Raw genomic sequence first — 21,180 nt, 5'->3', positions numbered from 1 at the left:
AGACAGTCAAACAAATCACAATAATCTGTCATCAGCATACATTATGAAAGTATATCCAGTGACTAAGATTGGATCATCTTTTAGGGTGGCATATGCACAAAATTGTATAATAAAAGTAATATATTTATACACATTTCTGCCATCAAGAATCCATATCAAACCCACTGCTAAGAGTGTGCTTTCGATTATTTTTAATATAACTGACTTATCTGACACATTTTATGCCAAGTTATGTCCAAAAGTCAGTAAGCCCTGTACATTTTTGCACAATATGTGTAAGGATAGCAAAGAGGGAGAATTTACACAGGAAATACGTTCACGTACCAAGTGCAAACGAATTGACAACTAAAATAACACATTCATGTTCAAGTATTAATGCACATAACTGTTCAAAACGTTCCTGTCAAAATAGTAATATTGTAAAATAATATTACAATTTAAAATCGCTGTTTTCTTTTTTATATATGTATATATATATTGGAAAATGTAAAATGAATTTTCAGCATTCACTACTGTTATACTGCTTAATATTTTTTTCTGGAAACTGTGATACTTTTTCAAAGATTCTTTGATGAATAGAAATGACAGTATTTATTTGAAATTGAAATCATAATGTCTTTACTGTCACTTTTTTAATCAATTCAAAACATACTTGTTGAATAAAAGTATTGATTTCTTTAAAAAAAAATCGTATTAACTTTTTAACGGCAGTGTAAGTGGATTAACAAAAATATTTAGTTTCATTTAGCAAAAATATAAGCTTCACATTTATGATTAAAAACACTCTGAAATGTCTTGCCCTAAATATTTTCATTACAAGATAAGCACAGAATGAAGGATGTGAAATTGTCTGTGCTAATCAACAGCACGTCACATGGTGTAAATAAAGCTTAAACTTGAACCATGAATCTAATAAGATTATTATTCAAATCCTCCTATAAAAATACTAGAAATGCTGCAAAAAAAAAACTGGTTCAAAGGCACGTTTTTTGCTGAATGATAAAGTGAACACACAGTTGGCGGTAGGAGTTCCAAGCGTACAGTTGATTACATGGCTTACTGATGATGTTATTTCCCCAGTCTCACAGGATACAATTAGCATTGATTTACAATGCAGTCCTAATCTACTAGATGGCAGGCGCCATCATTCCCAACACAATCTGGGAGATTGCCTGTGCGTCCTTAAACGAGCAATCAAACTTAAAGAAGAGATCAGTCCGTTCCATTAGAACAATGGCCTCTTTTTCATAAAGAAGCTTTCATATGGAAAAACACCACCTGCTCATGCAAAACACTTATGGTTAAACGTATCACTTTGCTTACCGGGTTCATTCTCAATAAACCCAAGATCAATACTCTGTTTATCTCGTTGAAGCTGTTAAACGTGAAGCGTGTCGAAGCTCTGGTGATGAGATCCACTGGTGTAACAGGCTCAGATGGAAAGGTAGCATGGAGGGTAATGTTTATGAGAAAGCAACAGAGGCTTTTAAAGCTCTCTGGATCTCACCTGCATCCCGATGATGGCGTAAATGAAGAATAGCATTGCAATGAGGAGACACACATACGGCAGAGCCTGAGGACAAAATACAGTTGTTCAAAAATATCACAAATTAAGCTTGAACGTGAGATTTATTGTTTACAATCAATGTTGTCTAAGTTGTTGTAGTAAAGTCAAAGGTTAGGGTCTGACCTTAAATGACTGAACGAAGGTCCAGAGGAGTATGCGAATGGTGTAGCCCTGCCGGAGGAGTTTAATGAGACGAGCCGCCCGGAAGAGTCTCAGGAAACTCAGATTAATCCTCTTATCCTGGATACAAGAAAGAAAGAAAGAAAGATCAGAGCCGCATCACTGGTGCTGTATCTGAACCCGAGACGAGGACGCATCCTCAGTCAGTCAGAGAGTCAGCATCTGTTATTGATAAGGTATTAAAACTAGTTAGTCTCATGCAGGACAATGTTGTTGATAGTCTGGTTATGATGCATGAATAGTCTTGCATGAGCATGCTTTTATCTATTAGGGATGGGCGATATGACCAAAATCTGCAGTATTATTATATCACAGTGACAAAATAAATGTAACAATACTTCACAAATTAAAGATATATTTTAGTATATTTTAGATTTTCAACCAACGGAAAATAATTAATAACAATTGACCCGAGACTTCACAGTATATATTGCCCATATACATACCACCCATCCCTACTCTTTCAATACTGGAAAAGAGGGTAAATATAGGGAACATTTATTCGTCATTAGCTATGTTTCCATCAACCTTTGCAAATTTAACTTACAGTCTGCACAAAATTGAAATATAGCAAAAACGTCTGCAAATAAAGCACCGTTTAAGAGAACAAAATCATCACTTCACAATCCTACATTATAAATGACTTGTCATGTTATCTTGCGTTCAGATGTGTTTGTGAATATCCCAACATTTGCATAAATATATATGGATGGAAACATGGCTACAGTGAATAGACCTTACAAATCCCCCCAACAGCCTTCAAATCCCAGCCTGGTGCTGGATTGAACAAGTTCTGAAAATAGTCAAGCCGGATCTCAGCAGGTAAAAAGGTGAGCATTCAGAATTAGCATAAAGATGTTTGACAGGAGGAGAGGTTTGGATGAAGACAAGCAGTGCAGGAGCGATGAAGCCACTTACCGTCTGTGCAGTCCGTTGGGGAAAGGAAGGGGACAGGTGCCAACAGAGATTTAGCATGAAAATAAGAGTCACAGTGAAATCGTTAGGAGAGGCCGGAGTCCGTCTCCTGCACGCAGAGACACGGCTGTTGTCAAAAGTCATTGGGGGAGATCTCCGGATTGTCATCTTCAGCAGATGATTTGGTCTTACAACTAGTCTAACAATAATCAAGGTCTAAACCAAATCATTTGAAATCATCTAGTGCAAATGTTGCAAGGAGCGAATCAGTTTTGAATGGGCCTATTTTTTATTCACCACATATACTACCGGTATATTTAAATGTAAATACAGTCCAATTTTATCCTTATATATTATATATATATAGTCCTAAATTAATATACAAATGTATTTAGGACTGAGCAGAATGAGAAAACCCTTTTTTAAAAGATTTTTTAAAGATATTAAGGAAAAAAATCATGACTTTGACCATTTAAAAATGTTCCTACTAGTTCCAGGTTTTCAGTGCAACCCTGTCCCCATGATTTTAACCAAATACAAACTGGAAGCAGACTAAAAGTGCAACACAAATGTGACACAAAAAAATAAACGCTGAAAGCTCACAAAGAGACAAAGTTAAGCTTCAAGAGTTTCTCATCTGGAACATCCACTGCAGTAAGATAGCTACATAAATTATAACATCTATAATATATGTGTTGAGATTTTAAATGATTTTACTTTTAAATACCTTTGAATTTTGGTTCTCACAAACTTTGATGTGTTTCTTTGATGACTCACCTTGATCTCAGTAACCAGAATGTCTGTGATGCTCCCCAGAACAGTAACAAAGTCAAAAATGTTCCATGCCTCCTTCAGGTAATTCTGCACAAATTGAGAAAAAATATGCAACTCTGAAGAAATCAGTCGAATAAGACAAATCTCCCATAAAGAGTGTTATTTATGTGCCACGTAGAGTTTCTGTCATTCAAAATGAGTCACTTTTGAGATTTGATTTCGGTTAAAAGGCATGTGTTGATGTAGGAAGTCGATTTTCAGAAGAGCTACATTTTATCATTTATAATGACCCAACTTCAAATCTACACTTATTCCTAGTCCGTAGAGCCATATTTGGGCATTTATAGATCGATTTAGGTTAAGTTTGGGCTGATTTTACTTGTGGAAACACTAGTACTATTCTAGTGAGGACAATGTGGCACATAAACACAGCCTAAAATGCAGACATTGGTGAGTCATGTAATAGATCTTTCATGGCAGGGCGGTCTGTCAGGTGTCTTAGCCTTGGGTCCATGTCTCTCATGAACGCCGCAAAGATTAGTCGACTGCTGCTAGACATGGATCGCGGACAGAACAACATGAGCGAGACCCATTCATCAACCCTGGGCTCCAAACAGGTGGAGGTAAACATAAGCGTCACGCACCAGAAAAGCTTCTTAATAAATGAGCCTCATAAATGGAAATGGAGCTTGAGATGAGACCTTCTGCTGCAGGTCAGACCATCCGGCACTGAAGAGAGATTTATGATGCATTGCTCATACCGTACACACACAACCACACTCATACTTACACATTCTTCTCACCCACAGGGCCGTCATTAGCCTCTCACTGATTTCACAGTTCTTGCGCTACTGACGGCACTGTAGGCTGGTCAATCAACCGACAGAGCACCGCTTTTTCACTCAAATCAGTCATTCATTCTCACTTTTTTTCAGGTCCCCTCAACTTTGTGTCAAACTAGCCTACCAGTTTATTCCGCCCAAGAATTGCCCTATCCGCCTATTTCTAAGTCTAAAGCCCATGAGGGAAAAAAAATACTATGGAGGTCAATGGGGTCCATCAACTGTTTGGTTATCGACATTCTTCAAAATATCTTCTTTGGTGTTCAGCAGAAAAACAGGGTTGAAACAACTTCAGGGTGAATAAATGATGCCAGAATTTTCCTTTTTAAGTGAACTATCCCTTTAAGGACCTATCAGCCTATGTCATATAGAGTTGCATGCCAGAACTAAGTAATTATTTGCGGGAGTGACAAATGCATTATATCACCGAACTCACACCCGTAAATTTTCAGGAATCACAACAGCATTCACGGAAACCGGAACTGGACATTTTTGCAAACTGACTATGCTGTGCATACTTGTGTTGTATGTGGATTGGGAAACTAGTATCAAACACTGACTGTAATGATTAAAGATAAGTGTTATCAGAGTCTCTCCACTCTCACCAGAGGGCCGAAGGCGATGACCTTGAGAATGCACTCCAGTGTGAAGAGAGCCGTGAAGATGATGTTCAGCCACTTTAACATGTCCTCATACGGTTTAGGAGCATCGTGGAACTGCAGAGGAAGAAAAAAAACACGCAGCGATAGCGACTCACTCGGCACTCACTCAAATATTCAAAAGACCTGTAAAATAGGCTTTCAGGACTCCGAAATTAGAAATGACTTATTCATAACTGAATATTCACACACATCATTTCATATGTAATAATTAGCATTGCTGAACCTCAATCAACCTTGGCAATGGCTTTACACACTAACTTACAGATAAAGCACAAGAGGGCACTTCCTGTTGGCAGCTTTCCAGACGTGCAATTGACTGATGAACTCTGTGCTGCACTAGACCGTTCCCAAAGGGGAAGAAAAACATTATGCCTGGATGTTTGGATGCACTGATTTAATCTAAATAGCCTCTTTTTGTTCAATTTAATTAGAAAGTCTTCTGTATAACTTACAGGCCACAGGGAGTTATTATGGAGACAAAAAGCGTCCTAGATAAACCTAGTTAGTAAATTTCCCTTTAACCTGTTAAAGAGGTGAAAATGCATTCTGAAAATGGTTGTAATTCATGAATTATTTGGAATACAGCCCCAGGGCAAAAAATAAGTTTATGTTTACAGTAAAGTAAATATACTGATCTAAACATTTTATATACTATACAAAATATATATTTTACTAAATAATTTGGACTTGCTAGAAACCAAACCTAGGTCAAGTGCCCTATTTTAACAATCTAAGCGTATGGTCTAAAGCGCAGGGCGCAAGTGCACTTAGGGTGTGTCCGAATCCACTTTTGCTAGTTTAATGACGGGAAAATGGTCGGCGCGCATGGTCTAAAAGGGTTGTCCCTATTCTCTTAAAGGAGAACTCCGGTCAATTTTAACATTGAGCTCAATTTTTAGTAAATTTGGAGTGCTGTCAATACAGAGAACAACGACAAAAATCGGTGTTGCCTACACTGTGTTATCCTATTTTTAAAATTTGCACCCTATTGACTTGAATGGGGCAAGTTTTAAACCTGCTTTTATCCTCTTAACATATTTGATGTGTCATTACAAGTGCCCAGCCATGTTGAGTGATTCCTTCAGAGTGAACACGAGTGAATCTGACTGCAGTAGATGTGAAAGATATGAATAAAAATGATGTTATATCAGCCAGCGCAAATACCTGTATTTAGTTCCTGTTTTCGGTGGAAGTCCAAAGTAGTCGATTGTCGAGTTCACGCGCATAGGTTTAGTTACTATGATCACGCGCGTGAACTCGACAATCGACTACTTTGGACTTCCACCGAAAACAGGAACTAAATACAGGTATTTGCGCTGGCTGATATAACATCATTTTTATTCATATCTTTCACATCTACTGCAGTCAGATTCACTCGTGTTCACTCTTAAGGAATCACTCAACATGGCTGGGCACTTGTAATGACACATCAAATATGTTAAGAGGATAAAAGCAGGTTTAAAACTTGCCCCATTCAAGTCAATAGGGTGCAAATTTTAAAAATAGAATAACACAGTGTAGGCAACACCGATTTTTGTCGTTGTTCTCTGTATTGACAGCACTCCAAATTTACTAAAAATTGAGCTCAATGTTAAAATTAACCGGAGTTCTCCTTTAATAAGTATTGGGATTTAAGTGTGTTAAACCAATCAGAGTCTCATCTCCCATTCCCTTTAAATGCCAGTTGCGCTCGCGCCATGGCGGATTCGCTATTTACATGACGGAATTCTGGAAAGACTGAACAGAACTTGTTTTGTTAAGATAAGAAAAACATTTGATTACAAAATAGTGCAGTAAATTTTGTAAAATGCAAAACAACGGTGCCTATAGGGGGAGGAATCTGCTAAAAAGGATTTAAAGTACTATTTCCATGGTATCGCAATGTCCGATCTCAAAACGGTTTTCACAGGATGGATTTTGAGTTTTTAAGCTTTCGAATGACACCTAATTTATGATGAATACTAAATTTAAATTAAATATTAATTAGGGGAAAAAAGTGGGACACTAGTAGGACACTGATTAACTTAGCCTGAAAATGACAACAGTTTTACCTTCATCATGAGGACCACCGTGTTGATGGCGATCATGGTCAGGATGGAGTACTCAAATGGAGTGGACACCACAAACTTCCACATCTTGTACTGGTAAGACTGCTTGTCCTGCGGCATGTAGCGTGTCAGAGGTTTGGCGTTGATGGCAAAGTCGATACAAGCTCGCTGTTGATGAAAGCGCACTTATCTCAGCAAAAGTTCCTCAGCAAAATGTTGATGTGAATATCTACAAGCTCAAAACGACTCATCACGCTGATCTTTCCATGTTTGATTATTAGAACAGCATTGGTATTCCCGGAGCCCTCTAAATCAAACGAATGAAAGAACTAATGAGTGCTTGTAGACAAACATCAAACCAGCTGCACAAATCTGAACAGAGCTCAGTTAAATATTTAAACACAGGCTAATAATTCATCTGAGAGAATATATAGATACAGATCAGAGACAAATACTGTATAAAGAAACCAGAAAAAAAGAAGAAATAGATTATTGCTCCATTCCAAAACCTAGTGCTGCATAATCATGCTGCCTTTTAAGATTTTTGTTCAAATTCGAATGACACGTTCACAGAAATCACCGCAATGAGTTCAGTTGGGGGGATTTTTAAAAAAAAATGTAGTCCATAGGAATATATACGTATATTAACGTGACCAGATTTCTGAAATAGTAGTTTCCCACTTCAGTTGTCAAAATTGAATTGAAAGCTCACTCGTAATTATCTATGAATTAAAAAACGGGGACAATGTATTTAGTATGTTTTTGTATTCTAAATGTTGTGGGTTTCATATATTGTTATTATAATGAATAATTATGCCTAATTGTTTTTTAGTACAATTCACTAATCACACTATGAAAAAAGTAAATACTAGCAACCACTGCAAATAGCAAACAGATATTTAAGATATTAATACTTATAAACAGTATTAAATTATAACAGAATTAGGACTTTACAAAAACACATTACAAAAATAAAACAAAATACTAAACATCATAAATAAATAAAAAATGTAAAACACTTTCTAATTGTAATTTTAATATTTTCACAAACTATATATACATAACCAGCTGCACAAATCTGACTGGACTGTTGGCTGGTTTTAAGAGGTTTCGGACACGTTTCAGCTAATCGGGCTAAGAGAACATCTGGATGCCCAGCTAAATGCCTGATCCGCATATTTTTTTATGCTATGCTTGCTTATATTGAGTGCTTCAGAACAGTTATTTATGAGGACTAATAACTGTTTGAATGCTGCCTTAGTAGACACCAGGCAACAATGCAGCTTAATATGTTTTAGAACACAGCCAGAGTTTTCAACTCAGTTGAAAGAGTTCTGCCTGACTGGTCTAGTAGTTCCTCCTGGGGTTTAGTTCTGTGCTTTGTGTGAGTGAGCATGTGTTTGTCAAAAGAGCTAAGACTCAATGTAGTAGAGATGTAGACGGACAGGTGCGCTGGCCTCACACAGGTGAGAGGAATTCTCTTAAGAGTGCTTCTCCTCCAGCCATCTCAAAACGGTCCGTGCATATATAAAACAAGACTTTGCCCTTATTTGCATATACTGTACACTGAAACTCCATTTAAAGCAACACTGATTTGTGTCTACTGATTTGGGTCAGTAGACACAATAGACACAGTAGACATGTCTATCCCCCCCCCCCCCCCCCCATCTACTCATCCGTTTACGGCTGATTGTAACTGACTATGCAGGCTTCCAACTGCCCCGTCCTACCTCGTTCTTTTCCAAGCTGCACTCTGACATGGCTTTATCTCCCTGCTCCTGGAACGTGATTATGATCAAAGCCACAAAGATGTTGACAAAGAAGAAGGGGAAGACGATAAAGTAGACCACGTAGAAGATGGAGGTTTCCATGCGATAACCCGGACTGGGACCTTGGTCTTCATGTGTAGCATCTACAGAATGTTTCAGCACTCTACAGAAGCACAGGGAGAATGTCAGCAAGATGATCACATAAAACATGTAATGTACATTACAATTACATTACAATAATGAAAAGAAAAAAAGTCGGCAGGAAATGGGAATTGCGGTTGTATTTTCTTCACTATTGTGACCCATATATTGGAGTGAAATGTAATGTAAGGATTTTGTCTATCGCGGATAGATTTCTTTTTTTTTAAATAATGATGTGCATGGAAAAATCTTATATAATTAACACTGCAAAATTCCATTAAAAATAAGAATGGTCCATTTTGATTTCATGGTGACTAAGATTTTTTCCTTAAATTATGTAATAATTAATGCATCAAATAGTTAAGATTATTACAAAACCGGACCAAACACTAAAAGTTTGAAATATAAATGTAATACATATTTAGTTTCAGCGCTATTTTGCTGTAGAATTTTATCCCTTTTTCTTCCTCTCCCTTTTCTGATTGTCCCTCTATAAAAAGCCAAAAAGACGAACACATTTAAAACCGTTCAAGTATATATTTAAAAACTTTTTACAAAGTAGAACAGACCGAAAATATCAGCTTAAAGCAGCAGAGAGGGAAAAAGTGTTTATATACAGTCTCATACAGTGGTTAAGATAACATGTCTATTAAAACTCAGAGTACTAGAGGCAACTCTTGAATGTTAAAGAGGGATTTAAGTTAATATAAAAAACGTTCTGGATTTTCTTGATGCAACGCTTGAGTTTCTTGCTCTCAACCAAGTATGTGTTTTTCTATGGAATTAAAAGTAAAAACAGATTACACCAGAGAGAGTTGAGCAACGAGAAACTTGACCAGATTAGAGTAAAAGGAGAACGAGATTAGAGTGAGAAAAGCAACATTAAGTGTGTCAGTTTGATGTGTTTGTGTGAGTGAGTGATGAGGAGGACTTACAATGGCCAGCCCTCTCCTGTAGAGACAGTGAACAGGGTCAGAAAGGCCCACAGGACGTTGTCATAATGGAAATCATACTTCTTCCACTCGCGCGGCTGCGTCAAGGCAACTCCATCACTGCCGTACTCCAGGAACTGACCCCTGAGTGCAGACACGACACAATCCACCACAAACTCGTCTTTTGTCTTTATTTACTTCCTTTTCCTTCCTGCTTTGAATCCTTCATTTATTTTTCCCACTTCCTCTGCTTCTTCCTCTTTTTACATTCTTCCTTCCTAATTACTTTACTTCCTTCTGTCCCTTTTCTTTTCCCCCTCACTTTCATCCTTTCTTTCCTCTTCTTTTCCATTCCCTTTCTTTCCTCTTTCCTTCCTCCCTGCCTTCATTTAATTTTCCCCTTCGCTCCTTCCTTTCCTCCCTCCGTCACCGCCTCGTCCTTTACGCTTTACCTTTCGTTTTTCTTTCCTGTCCCTACTTTTGCTCTTCTTTGTTTCTATTCGTTTATTCGTTCCTTTCCTTTTTACCTTTTGTACTTCCTTCCTTTCTGCCTGCCTACCTTCACTCTTCCTTCCATTCCTTCATTCTTCCGTTTCACCTTTTGTATTTTTGTCCTTCCTGCCTTCCTATTCATTCACTCTTCATTTCATTTCCGTTTTACCCTTCGTCTTTCCGTCCTATCCCTTTCCTTTTCCTCTTTTGTTCGCTCTAGTTCCTTTGTGCCAGGGATATTATTCGTTAACTAAAACTATTAAATTTTTTTAGTTGAAATAAGGCTGAAAAAAAAAATATATATATATAAATATTAGATGTATATAAATATTAGATGAATGTTTTGAAATGTTCCATTGGCAACTAACTGAAATAAGTTTAAGTTGAACCACTAAAATTACAAGCTTAAAAAATAAATACAAACTAATACTGAACTAACACTGAAATATAAATAAATTAAACTTAAACCGTAATATTTAAGATCAACAATGACTAAGAATTTGAATAAATTCATCCAAATAACAATACTAGTATATAAAACTACTTCACACTTCCTTTTCTTTTTACCTTTTGATTTTCCTTTCTGCCTTTCCTTCCATTTCCTCCCTCTCCATCTTTTTTACGTTCAATTTTATCATCTATCCATCCTCTCTGTCTCTTCCAAACACAATTACTAAAAATGACATTTAAATAAAGATGATAATATAATTCAAATAACTATACTAGTATAGAAAACATAATAAAATAACACTACTTCACACTTACTTTTCTTTTTACCTTTAGATTTTCCTTTCTGCCTGACAACCTTCCTTCCCTCATCCTTTCCATATTCTCTACTTTCACTTTCATCCCCCTCTCTCCATCCACTCTTTCTCTTCCCTTTATCCATCTATCCATCCATGTAGAATATATCCAGACAGTCCGGCCAGAGCACAGTCGTACCTGCAGTCCTTCTCCAGGGCTTTGGACTCATCGGTGCAGTGAAAAAACTTCCCCTTGAAAAGCTGCACAGCAATGACGGCGAAGATGAACATGAAGAGGATGTAAACGATGAGGATGTTGAGCACATTCTTCAGAGAGTTCACTACGCAGTCAAACACGGCCTGGAGGCACACAAACGGCACAAATCAAATCTCCTGCAAACAGTGGACAGCCTCACTGCCACATGCAGACCATAATGCACACTTTCATTAAATCCATCAGTGTAGAATGTGTCGTTGTGTGTTAAAGTCACAGGGCCTTTGTGAAAAAACACAACTTCGCTAACTGTAGGCTGTGACTTAATTGATTACTGCTCCTCTTGCTCTAGATAATCACATGATTGCACTAAGGCTGAGGATAAAATGAGAGTGGGGGGATGTGTAAATCTACTCCTTTTTCTGTCATTTCTGCTCGTTTAATTTCCACAGTGTATCATTATTAGCACTGAGTAGTATATATTTTTCACCATTAATGTTAATAAGATCTCTGTAGGCAGGATAACCGTCTCTGTGGCCCTGTGAGGCTTTATCTGTGCATTAGTATTGCAACTAACCTAAACTGCCGTTTTTAGTTCGTATATTATTTATTTTAATGCCACCGGTGATGAATCTTCAGCCAAATGAATAAATGATGGTGTGAAATGTTAGTTTAAATGTATAATTTAGCCATGTAATGAGATAACAGTAAGTGTCTCTAAAACGATTTGTTTGTGTGCCTAAGTGTGTGATTTGATTAGAGAGAAAGATGCGACAAGGCTGTTAATGTCGAGGGCTACACAAGGGGCATCCCTGCCTGCAAAATATTCACACAAACAAGCACAATATCACACAGTGGCAGCTTCAGAATTCCTTTTTCTTGCCTAACAGTTCAGATGGGGTGCTAAGATTTTTTTTGAGTGCATTATTAAATTCAATATCCTGCATTTAGTGCATTTTATTAAATTTTCCATTTAACCTTAAAACTACGCATTTACAAGGTCACATTATAAAGTGTGCAAAGCATGTGTTATCAATTTTGCTGAAAATCTTTATAATTGCCTTATCAGGTCTTCGAATCAAAAATGGTTTATTCTGCGAGCATGTTATTTTAGTGTTATTATGCTGTTAAAGTAATTACAAATATTTTAAATTCACGTTCACTTTTCATTTTAAATGATTTGAGCTTTATTTAAAACACCAAAATATACCAGTATAGTTTTAGTTTTACTGAACAATAACAACAATAGCATGGAAAACAAACACTATTGTTAGCATCTATTTTTTATCAATGCCTCTCAATAAGACAGTGTACACCTCAACTGATAGGCCCTCTATGAGTTTTAACGCATGCTAATCTTTCACTGGTGGATCTGATCTTGTCATTTTAAAACTAAAACCCCATAATTCCACTTGCATGCTCTCAGAGGAGTGAGACAAGAGCTAAGCAGGGACATTACCTTGAGTTTGGGCAAACGTTTGATGGTCTTCAAGGGCCTCAGGACTCGAAGGACCCTTAGGGACTTGATGGTGTTGATGTCCTTGCCTTTAGTTCCTCTGTGAGGAAAAAGCAATGACTTAGAGACATTTGAACATGCTTGCATTCACAAATTTTAACATACACTTGATGCATTTTGATGTCGTCTGCCAGCACATGCACAAAGCCTTAATTCAATTACATTTTCATGAGCTAATCACTTCCTCCAGCCCATCATGTAATTCAGAATTACATTAGCTAGAGGTCATTTGGTTAGTAGAAAGCATGCCTTTAAGGGGAGGTTATTCTACAGAAACAAACCTACCTCTGAGCATGACAATAAATATAATTTAACATGTAATGTTTCTGTAAAATAACACTCATTTACCAGAAAAAGATACAAAGAAACAATCCATTCAGCAGGAATGGTCTCTTTGTAAAAACCACAGTTGGCCAAGTCATATTCTGAAGCTTAAAAGATAAAAAAAAATTAAAAAAAATTGTTGCCGCCATGTTGTTAGGATGTTGTGGGAGTTACTATTAAATTGCTAGTGGTTATTTACTGGCCTAAGCCAAAAGACACACAAATCTCTATGATGTTCTGTGGGCAGTTGCATAAACTTCTAAGATTCATCATACAAGTCATCTTATTTTTTTCTTTAAGACTGGTCATAACTTAAAAAAAAAAATGTACATAAAAAAAGTAGATTGGCCTAATTCGAATCCGAAATATAAGACAGACTAGTTCTTAAGACACAGTTTTACCATAGTGGATGTGTCATCAGCAAATGGCCCCTGCGGTCCCTAAATAGGTGCATTATTTACTGCAAGTTTAAGGGAAGTTTACGTTTTTCTGGGGGTTTTTTTATAATCCACCAGGCAAAAGTCATGAATTCTAAAGCTACAATGAAGTTTAATACCTTTTTTTGTTTTGTTTTTAAATTTGAGAAATCATAACAATGATGAACCACTAATGAAATGTATTGAACAGAAAATAAACCTTTTAAAGTCTTAATAATGAATGTCGCTTTAATGTTTAAGTTCCATTCAGTTGAACTGTTTTCAGGATTGACTCGAAGTTAAATGAAGTCACAGAAGACTGTCAACATCAATGCCACGCTGATGAATTCATTCTCTGAATGTTACAGCTGCTAGATTCACATTGAATGAAATTACACAGTTCAACAGAAGGGAACTCACCTGAAAAGATAAGAAAAGGCCATTTAAAAACTCTTTTACTCTAAACTTCAGCAGCCATGTCTAAACACAAGATTGACCTCAATTTGAACCTTGTTTAAACCAAAAAGGCTGAGTCCTTTCTGACCGATGAGATGTTTCCTTGACAGTTGAAAGTTCACTAAGATGAGCTTTTCATTATTTTCTTTACATTCATCATTCAAAATACAAACTTCAAATGCTCTGCATTTCAAATAAGCCTATGCTTCCGGATACTAAAAAGAGTGGGTTTAGGGAGTCATGGTTTAGCTCTGTGATTGTTCTGCTTACTTTTTCTCTCCCATGAGGAGTTGGGTCTCTATCACACTGGCATGCAATGTCCATGCAATGTCTGTCAGTCATACACACACACACACCCCATGGGTGCATGTGGATCTCTGCTTAATGAGACAGTCAACTATATTCCCATAGATTTCAGAGGACTATCTGTCTCCAACCACCTATCACACAAGAGGTCACGTGCTGAACTGATTCTGCATAATGTACCGTATGTGACCGGATAAAGCTACCCGATGCACCATGATACAAGAGTAAATCGCAAATCAAGGTCAAATTTAACCCCAGAATTAAACGAAAAGAAAAAAAAAAACAAGCAATTATATTGAAAGTAAGATAAAAATTTAGTGACAACTTATTTTCACCATTTCACCATGTAAATTTTTTTAGGGGGTTCTGGTAATTGTGGGAGTTCATAATATTATAAATATGATAATTTTATAATATATGTTATATATGTCATATCGTATTATATATCATATAAAATTATAGATTTTTACAATTATATATATATGTGTGTGTGTGTGTGTGTGTGTGTGTGTGTGTGTGTGTGTGTGTGTGTGTGTGTGTGTGTGTGTGTGTGTGTGTGTGTGTGTGTGTGTAATGGGCTTAATTTGTTATATTTTTATCATTATTATTTATATTTTTGTTACATACAATTAGATGGAAACATATATTTTCCCATTTGATTTTGGGGTTAAATATTATCCAGATATGTATTGACAGCTTGTGAGTTTTATCCACAAATGTCTAGTGAAGAAATATGAGCAAATATGAAGGTCATTTTAGAATGATATGGCATCAACTAGCTAAAATACAAAGACAGTAAAAACATCCATCTGCTGTTTTCACAGCTTATTCATATTCAAAACAAATTGGTTATAGAACTTCTTTTGATATGTATGTACCAGATGTTCAGTTTATGCAATAATTTAACAGCAATAATCAGAATGAATTCAGCTTCCGTTTGACCATTATCATAAGGAGTGGCTGTCCTCTGGAAACAGTAGGAGTAGTAGTTTCTATAAGCCCTTGCAAAGGTCGAAGGTCATGTAATTGGGAAAGAGTTGGTCCATCCCCTTCCGCAAAGGCTGAATGAGAGGAAGAGTCGAAGGGTGGTGAGTTTGGAGTGGTCCGTGGGAAGGTTTGGGGGGTAAAGGGTATGTTTTTATAGATATATAGACTGTCCCCACCTGGTCACGGTTTGCTGTGATCTGACGAGGGAAACCGATGAAAAACCATGCACATGTGCACAAACACAGAAACACACACACATAATAAGCCGCGTCGCAGACACAGAAGAAGCAGTAAATGCAGATCAGCATGAAGAGATTAAATGAGATCAGAACGGAAGAGAGCTGTCACTGAGCGGAAACACTGTGGAAGGACGAACAGCAAAGAAAGATTAAAAAAAAGCATCGAAGCAACTCTAGTGCACAATAAAACATTACATTAATCAAAGACATGATGCAATGGGGGATTATTAGTTACTGTTTGTTTGTAACATCTCTGCAAGATAAATCACACTCAGCAGTAAATATAGAGGCATCGAAACATGGAATAAAAAACACAAATGTGAAAAGGTCACAGACCTGCATATATAACATATACACACCCACACACACACTATAAGAAAATGCATGCATGTGCTAGAAGTTCATGCAACTCCTGGTAATGGATGCTGATTGTGAACAGTCAGCAAGTAAAAGTAAAATGGATCATTTTATTGCACTGTGTGTAAACGCCTTTAGTCTTTTTTAAATTCATTCAAAACCAATCCTAGTTTTAATCACTGATTGCTGCCAGTAACGGGGACTCATCTTTTTTTGGGGGGCATTGTATCAAGTATGAGATTAGGTACGTTTCATAAAAAAATACAAACTCTATTCTTTATTTCTCTATATTTTCTTTACGGTGGCTTAATAAGGCAGGGATAAATAAATAAATAAATAATTTAAAATAAAAAATAAAAGATGTTGCAACAGATGTTTTCTTTAGTAGATGGTTGTAATGTCTGTAATCTGATTTGCTTACATTACTTACTGTATAGCAGCAAGTATCATTCTGTCTTTCTTAAAATTCGATTTAAAAATGTATTATGTTGGCCGTCCTTAAAAATGTACCAAACTGAGTAACTCGGTTTTATTTACTCGCTGAAGTGTATTGAGTATAAGAAGTCATTTTAGACGCTGCTTATGTCCAGTTGTGAATGTCTTGCAAGGGTCTACCGATTCCTTATCCACACAAACACACACTAATACTCAGGCAGATTAACATGAAGCAGGTAATAACAAATGCGTACCCCATGAAGCTCCTGAAAGCAACGCAAGCGAAAAGGAAAGACAGGGCAGATAAAGAAAGCGAGAGAGAGAGAGAGACAGAAAGAGAAAGAAAGATGGATGGAGAAAGAAGGAGCTGAATGAGAAACATTAAAACCCACAGGACACAAACCACTGAAGAACAGCACAGGAGAGAAAAGAAGATTACAGCACAGTTTAAGAGAAACAAGCACAGGAGTATCCGAAAGAGCAAAACACATTTATATTCACTGTACAACAGTGCACTGAATCCAGAGCTACTACTCCCCTAAATTCATCTTTCTTCAGCTACAGGCACTTTTATGTCCTAGGGGTTGTTTTTTTATTAAAACGAACACGTTTTATTTATTTTATGTTATCATATGAATGAAGGTCACACTAGAACTATCATGGTTTTATCAGTCCTTCATCATTTCTCACTTTCAAATACATTTTATGTACAGAATTTATTGTTTTACACTTACCAAAATTTAAATCTTAAAATATGAAAATCAAATGAATTATATATTTGTAAATATTTTATTAATTGATTCAGTTCTGGTGCCATTTCACATGACCTACCTAATAATGTTTTTACTATTTTAATTATGTGCCATTTCTGATCTAATTGGATTTTGGCAAATTATGCAGAAAATGTGAAAATATTAGGTAACGCTTTATTTTAAGGTGATGTAGTTACACGTTATTACATGTTCTTACTATAGAAATAAAGTAAATTGAGCATAATTGCAAGTACCTATTCATAAAACAAACCCTAACTGTAACTCTATAATAAGTGCATGCTGTTAATTGTACTTAGTCAAATAAGCCTTAAAATAAAGTGTAACCAAATATTATTTACATTTGTGCATCAAAATAGATAAATTAGCTTTAGCAAGACAAAGGAGTCTTTAAATGTTAGTTTTAAATGTAATTTCCACCATATAATGCTAATAAAACCAATACATCCTTTTAGATTTGTTGGAAATTACACTATTGTAGAAATGCTTATGATTTCCAGAAATAAATGACAAAAAAACGGCAGCATTATTTTATGGTGCAAGCCAAACTATTGCGGGACATTAGTGTATTTAATTTTTTACTAACAATGTAAATAAAGTCGAATAATACAAAATATTATATTTTGTAAATCCACAGGGGCAAAAGTGTCCGTAGCTAAAGAAACTCTTGGTGAACGTGATTTCTCCAAGTACAACATGTTCCTGGATCAACATCTTTGTTGATCATGGAACAACATTCCAATCAACCAATTAGATTTGAGGGACAAGTTTACAGTTTATGTCAGGTTTAGGCTTGAAACCAGGTTTACATCAGTGTTATTCACGTATTATTTCCCTCTGATTTTAGGGATAAGTTATCGATAGGGTTAGGTTTAGGGGTGGGGATATGGTTAAAAGTATATTTAGGATCCAGGAACATGTCTTTCCTGTCAAAATCACGGTGAATATGCTGTAATACCACCATCAGAAGCACAGGTGCGAGTCGGAGCTGGAGGAGTCTTTCTGCACTACTGAATAATACAGCTGCAAACTCACACAAATTGTCTGGTCTCAAAAGCGGAGCAGTTTTCTCTCACCTCTTTTTCAGCTATTTTAAAGCACCCCAGGGTCTCTCTGTCAAATGCAGAGGTGGAGATCGAGAGACAGCTGAGCATCTGCACATGACGACTAAGAAGATTCTGCCACACTAGACCTTGGATTCATTACACAAATCACACACGCGCTGTCAAACCAAATGTGTGTGCGTGCGTTTATGTTTGCCTTGCAGAGAAATCTGTACCCGACTGGGTTCATAAACTACATTATGTTGGCTCTCGGCTATGAAAAACTCATGCCGTCGTGATGTCACGGTGGTTGCCATGGCTATATGGTTGCTAAATTTTCTGACTGGTTGTTAGCGTGTTGCAATGCGGTTACTATGGTAGATTGTGGCTTAGGTGGTTGCTAGGCACCTAGATCATTGTGAGTCTAGGGACTTTTATCGTTTTATCATCCATCAAATGAAATTTTTTAATTCAATCAATTAGAAGAGTAATAGCACACTAAGGAAATCATTACTAATTAGCATGTGTGGCTCAGGAACAATAAGAATAAGGCCTTGTCCACAATAATAGGTTTTAGTTTAAAAACGCATCTTTTTCTCTCTGTTTTGGCCTTGAGTCCACACTGAGACAGCGTTCTGTCCTGCAAAAACTGAGCTTTTTGAAAACGTTCCCAAGTGGATAAATTTAAAAACACCGTTTTCACGTTGTAGTCTGGACTGTGAGAATGGATGACGCGTTTAGTCATGTGACGCATATTGAGCACCTGTTATGTGCTATTCACAGTGTTGCTAAAGATATGTTACTGTAATTTTGATGAAAAACTTTTGGAAAATGCTAGTGTGGACGTGCTTTGAAACGAAAACGCCATTTTCACATGTATCCGGATGAATGTAGACGTAGCCTGAAAGGAAAACCGTTGGGAAATGTGTCCTCTCTGCCACTGTCTGGCTCATATCCTGTGGGAAATACTAAATCCGAACCATTAGCACAGGTGTGCGCGCTGCACACGATCCCATTATGAGCTAAAAAAAACAGATGCACGTTAAACCGATCAGTTCCTAAGACCAAACTGCACACAGATGCCACACTTCCCCTCATCACAAAGCTCCATCTCACACCAGAAACTAAACAGCGAGCAGTCACATCCTGTTTCTGTCATTTTCGACTGAATGCTCTCTTGCTGGATTTGAACTGACAGTCTGCTCGTCTCTGCTCCGCTCTGACAGAATTACAAAAAAAGCCACTCACGAGCAGGCGAAGGCCACCAGAGCGCCGCTGACTACGATGAAGTCCAGTATGTTCCACAGGTCCCTGAAGTAAGACCCAGGATGCAACAGCAGCCCAAGATCAATCATCTAGAAGAAAGGAGGTGAACAAAAAAAAGAAATTAATACTTATATTCAAGCAAGGATGCATTTAAATTGATCAGAAGTGACAGTAAAGACATTCATAATGTTACCAAATAAATGATGTTCTTTTGAACTTTCTATTCATCAAAGAATCCTGAAGAAAAAGTATCAGGGTTTCAACAAAAATATTAAGCAGTACAACGGTTTTCAAAATTTAGAATAATAAGAAATGTTTCTTGAGCAGCAAATCAGCATGTTAGAATGATTTCTGAAGGATCACGTGACACTGAAGACTGGAGTAATAATGCTGAAAATTCAGCTTTGCCATCACAGGAATAAATTACATTTTAAAATATATTATAATAGAAATCTGTTCTATCAAATTGTAATAATAATTCAGTTTTTACTGTTTTTTGATCAATTAAATGCAGGTTTGGTGAGCATAAGAGGCTTCATTAAAAAATAAACATGAATAAATCGTGCCAATCCCAAACAGGGTAGGGTAAAATTCTTGCGTCAATGACACAGTGACAAGGAGGTTTCATTTACCTTTATAACCATCTCAAATGTGAACACACCAGTGAAGACGTAATCTAGATATTTCAGCACCTGAGGGAACCACAAAACAGTGTGAGTGCTAGAAATAAGAAGTCATTTTCTTCCTATTACTGCAGTCCCACAGACCTTTTGAGCAAGGGAAAGCATTTGATGCCATAAATACTGAAAAAATATTTATGTAAACCATAGTGTTCGGCCCCACTGCAGCTATGATTCAGCGAGTAATTCAATAATCTTCAAACCAGAGCAGACATGATGTACAATGTATTTTTCTGAGAGACAAAAATAGATGTTTTGGATAAACACTCAAGTTTTTCCAGCCTTTCATTCCTCCCACATGAGCAGTTGGGGAATATTTTGTAAAAGCAGAGATTCATCAGACAAGCCGATCATGCTCAATGAATCAATTAGAAAGAAAACAGTGGACACTGGGATTCTTGAAGACGTGTGTACATGTAATTCTCTGTTATTAGGAGTGCAGTGCTACGTTTATGGGCTAATGCAGTCACACTGGCCGCTTAAATCTTCTCGCAGGCTTTCCCGTGGAAAAAAAAAAAAGTGGAAAAGCCAGTCAGATTAGCTAGTGACAATGCTGAGCATGACATATCAGACAAGGGCTGCCATACTACAGGACTGGTATTGAGTCATGTAAACACCACTGATGCCATAACCACAGCTTACAACGAAATACAGAGACAATGAGATCAATGTTTGTTGCATTTTATAGATTTATAAGATAACACACTTTTTTTTAACAGATATGGCAAGACGATTCACTAAATAGACTATTTCAGGTCTGGAAATAAAAACATTTTAAAAATAAATTTGTACATTTCTTGACTTTGCAAGTGGGTGGGTCTGTGTGTCTTACGTCATTGCGGGGGGCATTGGCCTGCACAGGGTCTTCAGCAGCGAGAGCGATGCTGCTCATGGTTATGACTGTGAGGATACACATCTCAAAATACCTCAGGTTCACCACATAATGACACAGCCGCCTCACTCTACAGGGGCAACATGAAAACACAACGCTTGTTCACACTATTCAGTAGGTACATCACATCTAAATGTTTATTCACAGCAGTTACCGGATACACATTTCATGTCTCTCCTTAAGACTGTGCTAGAACATATAGTGTTTGGGGTTT

General features: G+C 36.9%; 1 protein-coding gene across 1 annotated transcript in view; it reads right to left on the bottom strand.

Annotated features, from left to right (window-relative positions):
- cacna1bb (calcium channel, voltage-dependent, N type, alpha 1B subunit, b) overlaps positions 1 to 21,180 on the bottom strand; it is an 89,738-nt gene that overhangs the window by 18,287 nt on the left and 50,271 nt on the right. Inside the window, exons 20-31 of the mRNA XM_079586012.1 lie at positions 20,907 to 21,036; positions 20,027 to 20,086; positions 19,377 to 19,483; positions 12,739 to 12,835; positions 11,265 to 11,425; positions 9,834 to 9,974; positions 8,719 to 8,920; positions 6,992 to 7,156; positions 4,884 to 4,994; positions 3,440 to 3,523; positions 1,691 to 1,807; positions 1,508 to 1,573 (exon numbers count right to left, since the gene is read on the bottom strand). Coding sequence (XP_079442138.1) covers positions 1,508 to 1,573; positions 1,691 to 1,807; positions 3,440 to 3,523; positions 4,884 to 4,994; positions 6,992 to 7,156; positions 8,719 to 8,920; positions 9,834 to 9,974; positions 11,265 to 11,425; positions 12,739 to 12,835; positions 19,377 to 19,483; positions 20,027 to 20,086; positions 20,907 to 21,036 — 1,441 coding nt within the window. The remainder of the gene's footprint in view (positions 1 to 1,507; positions 1,574 to 1,690; positions 1,808 to 3,439; positions 3,524 to 4,883; positions 4,995 to 6,991; positions 7,157 to 8,718; positions 8,921 to 9,833; positions 9,975 to 11,264; positions 11,426 to 12,738; positions 12,836 to 19,376; positions 19,484 to 20,026; positions 20,087 to 20,906; positions 21,037 to 21,180) is intronic.

Source organism: Phoxinus phoxinus (assembly GCF_949152265.1).
Source record: "Phoxinus phoxinus genome assembly, chromosome: 17".
NCBI lineage: Eukaryota > Metazoa > Chordata > Actinopteri > Cypriniformes > Leuciscidae > Phoxinus > Phoxinus phoxinus.
This window is presented reverse-complemented; position numbering and strand designations above follow the sequence as displayed.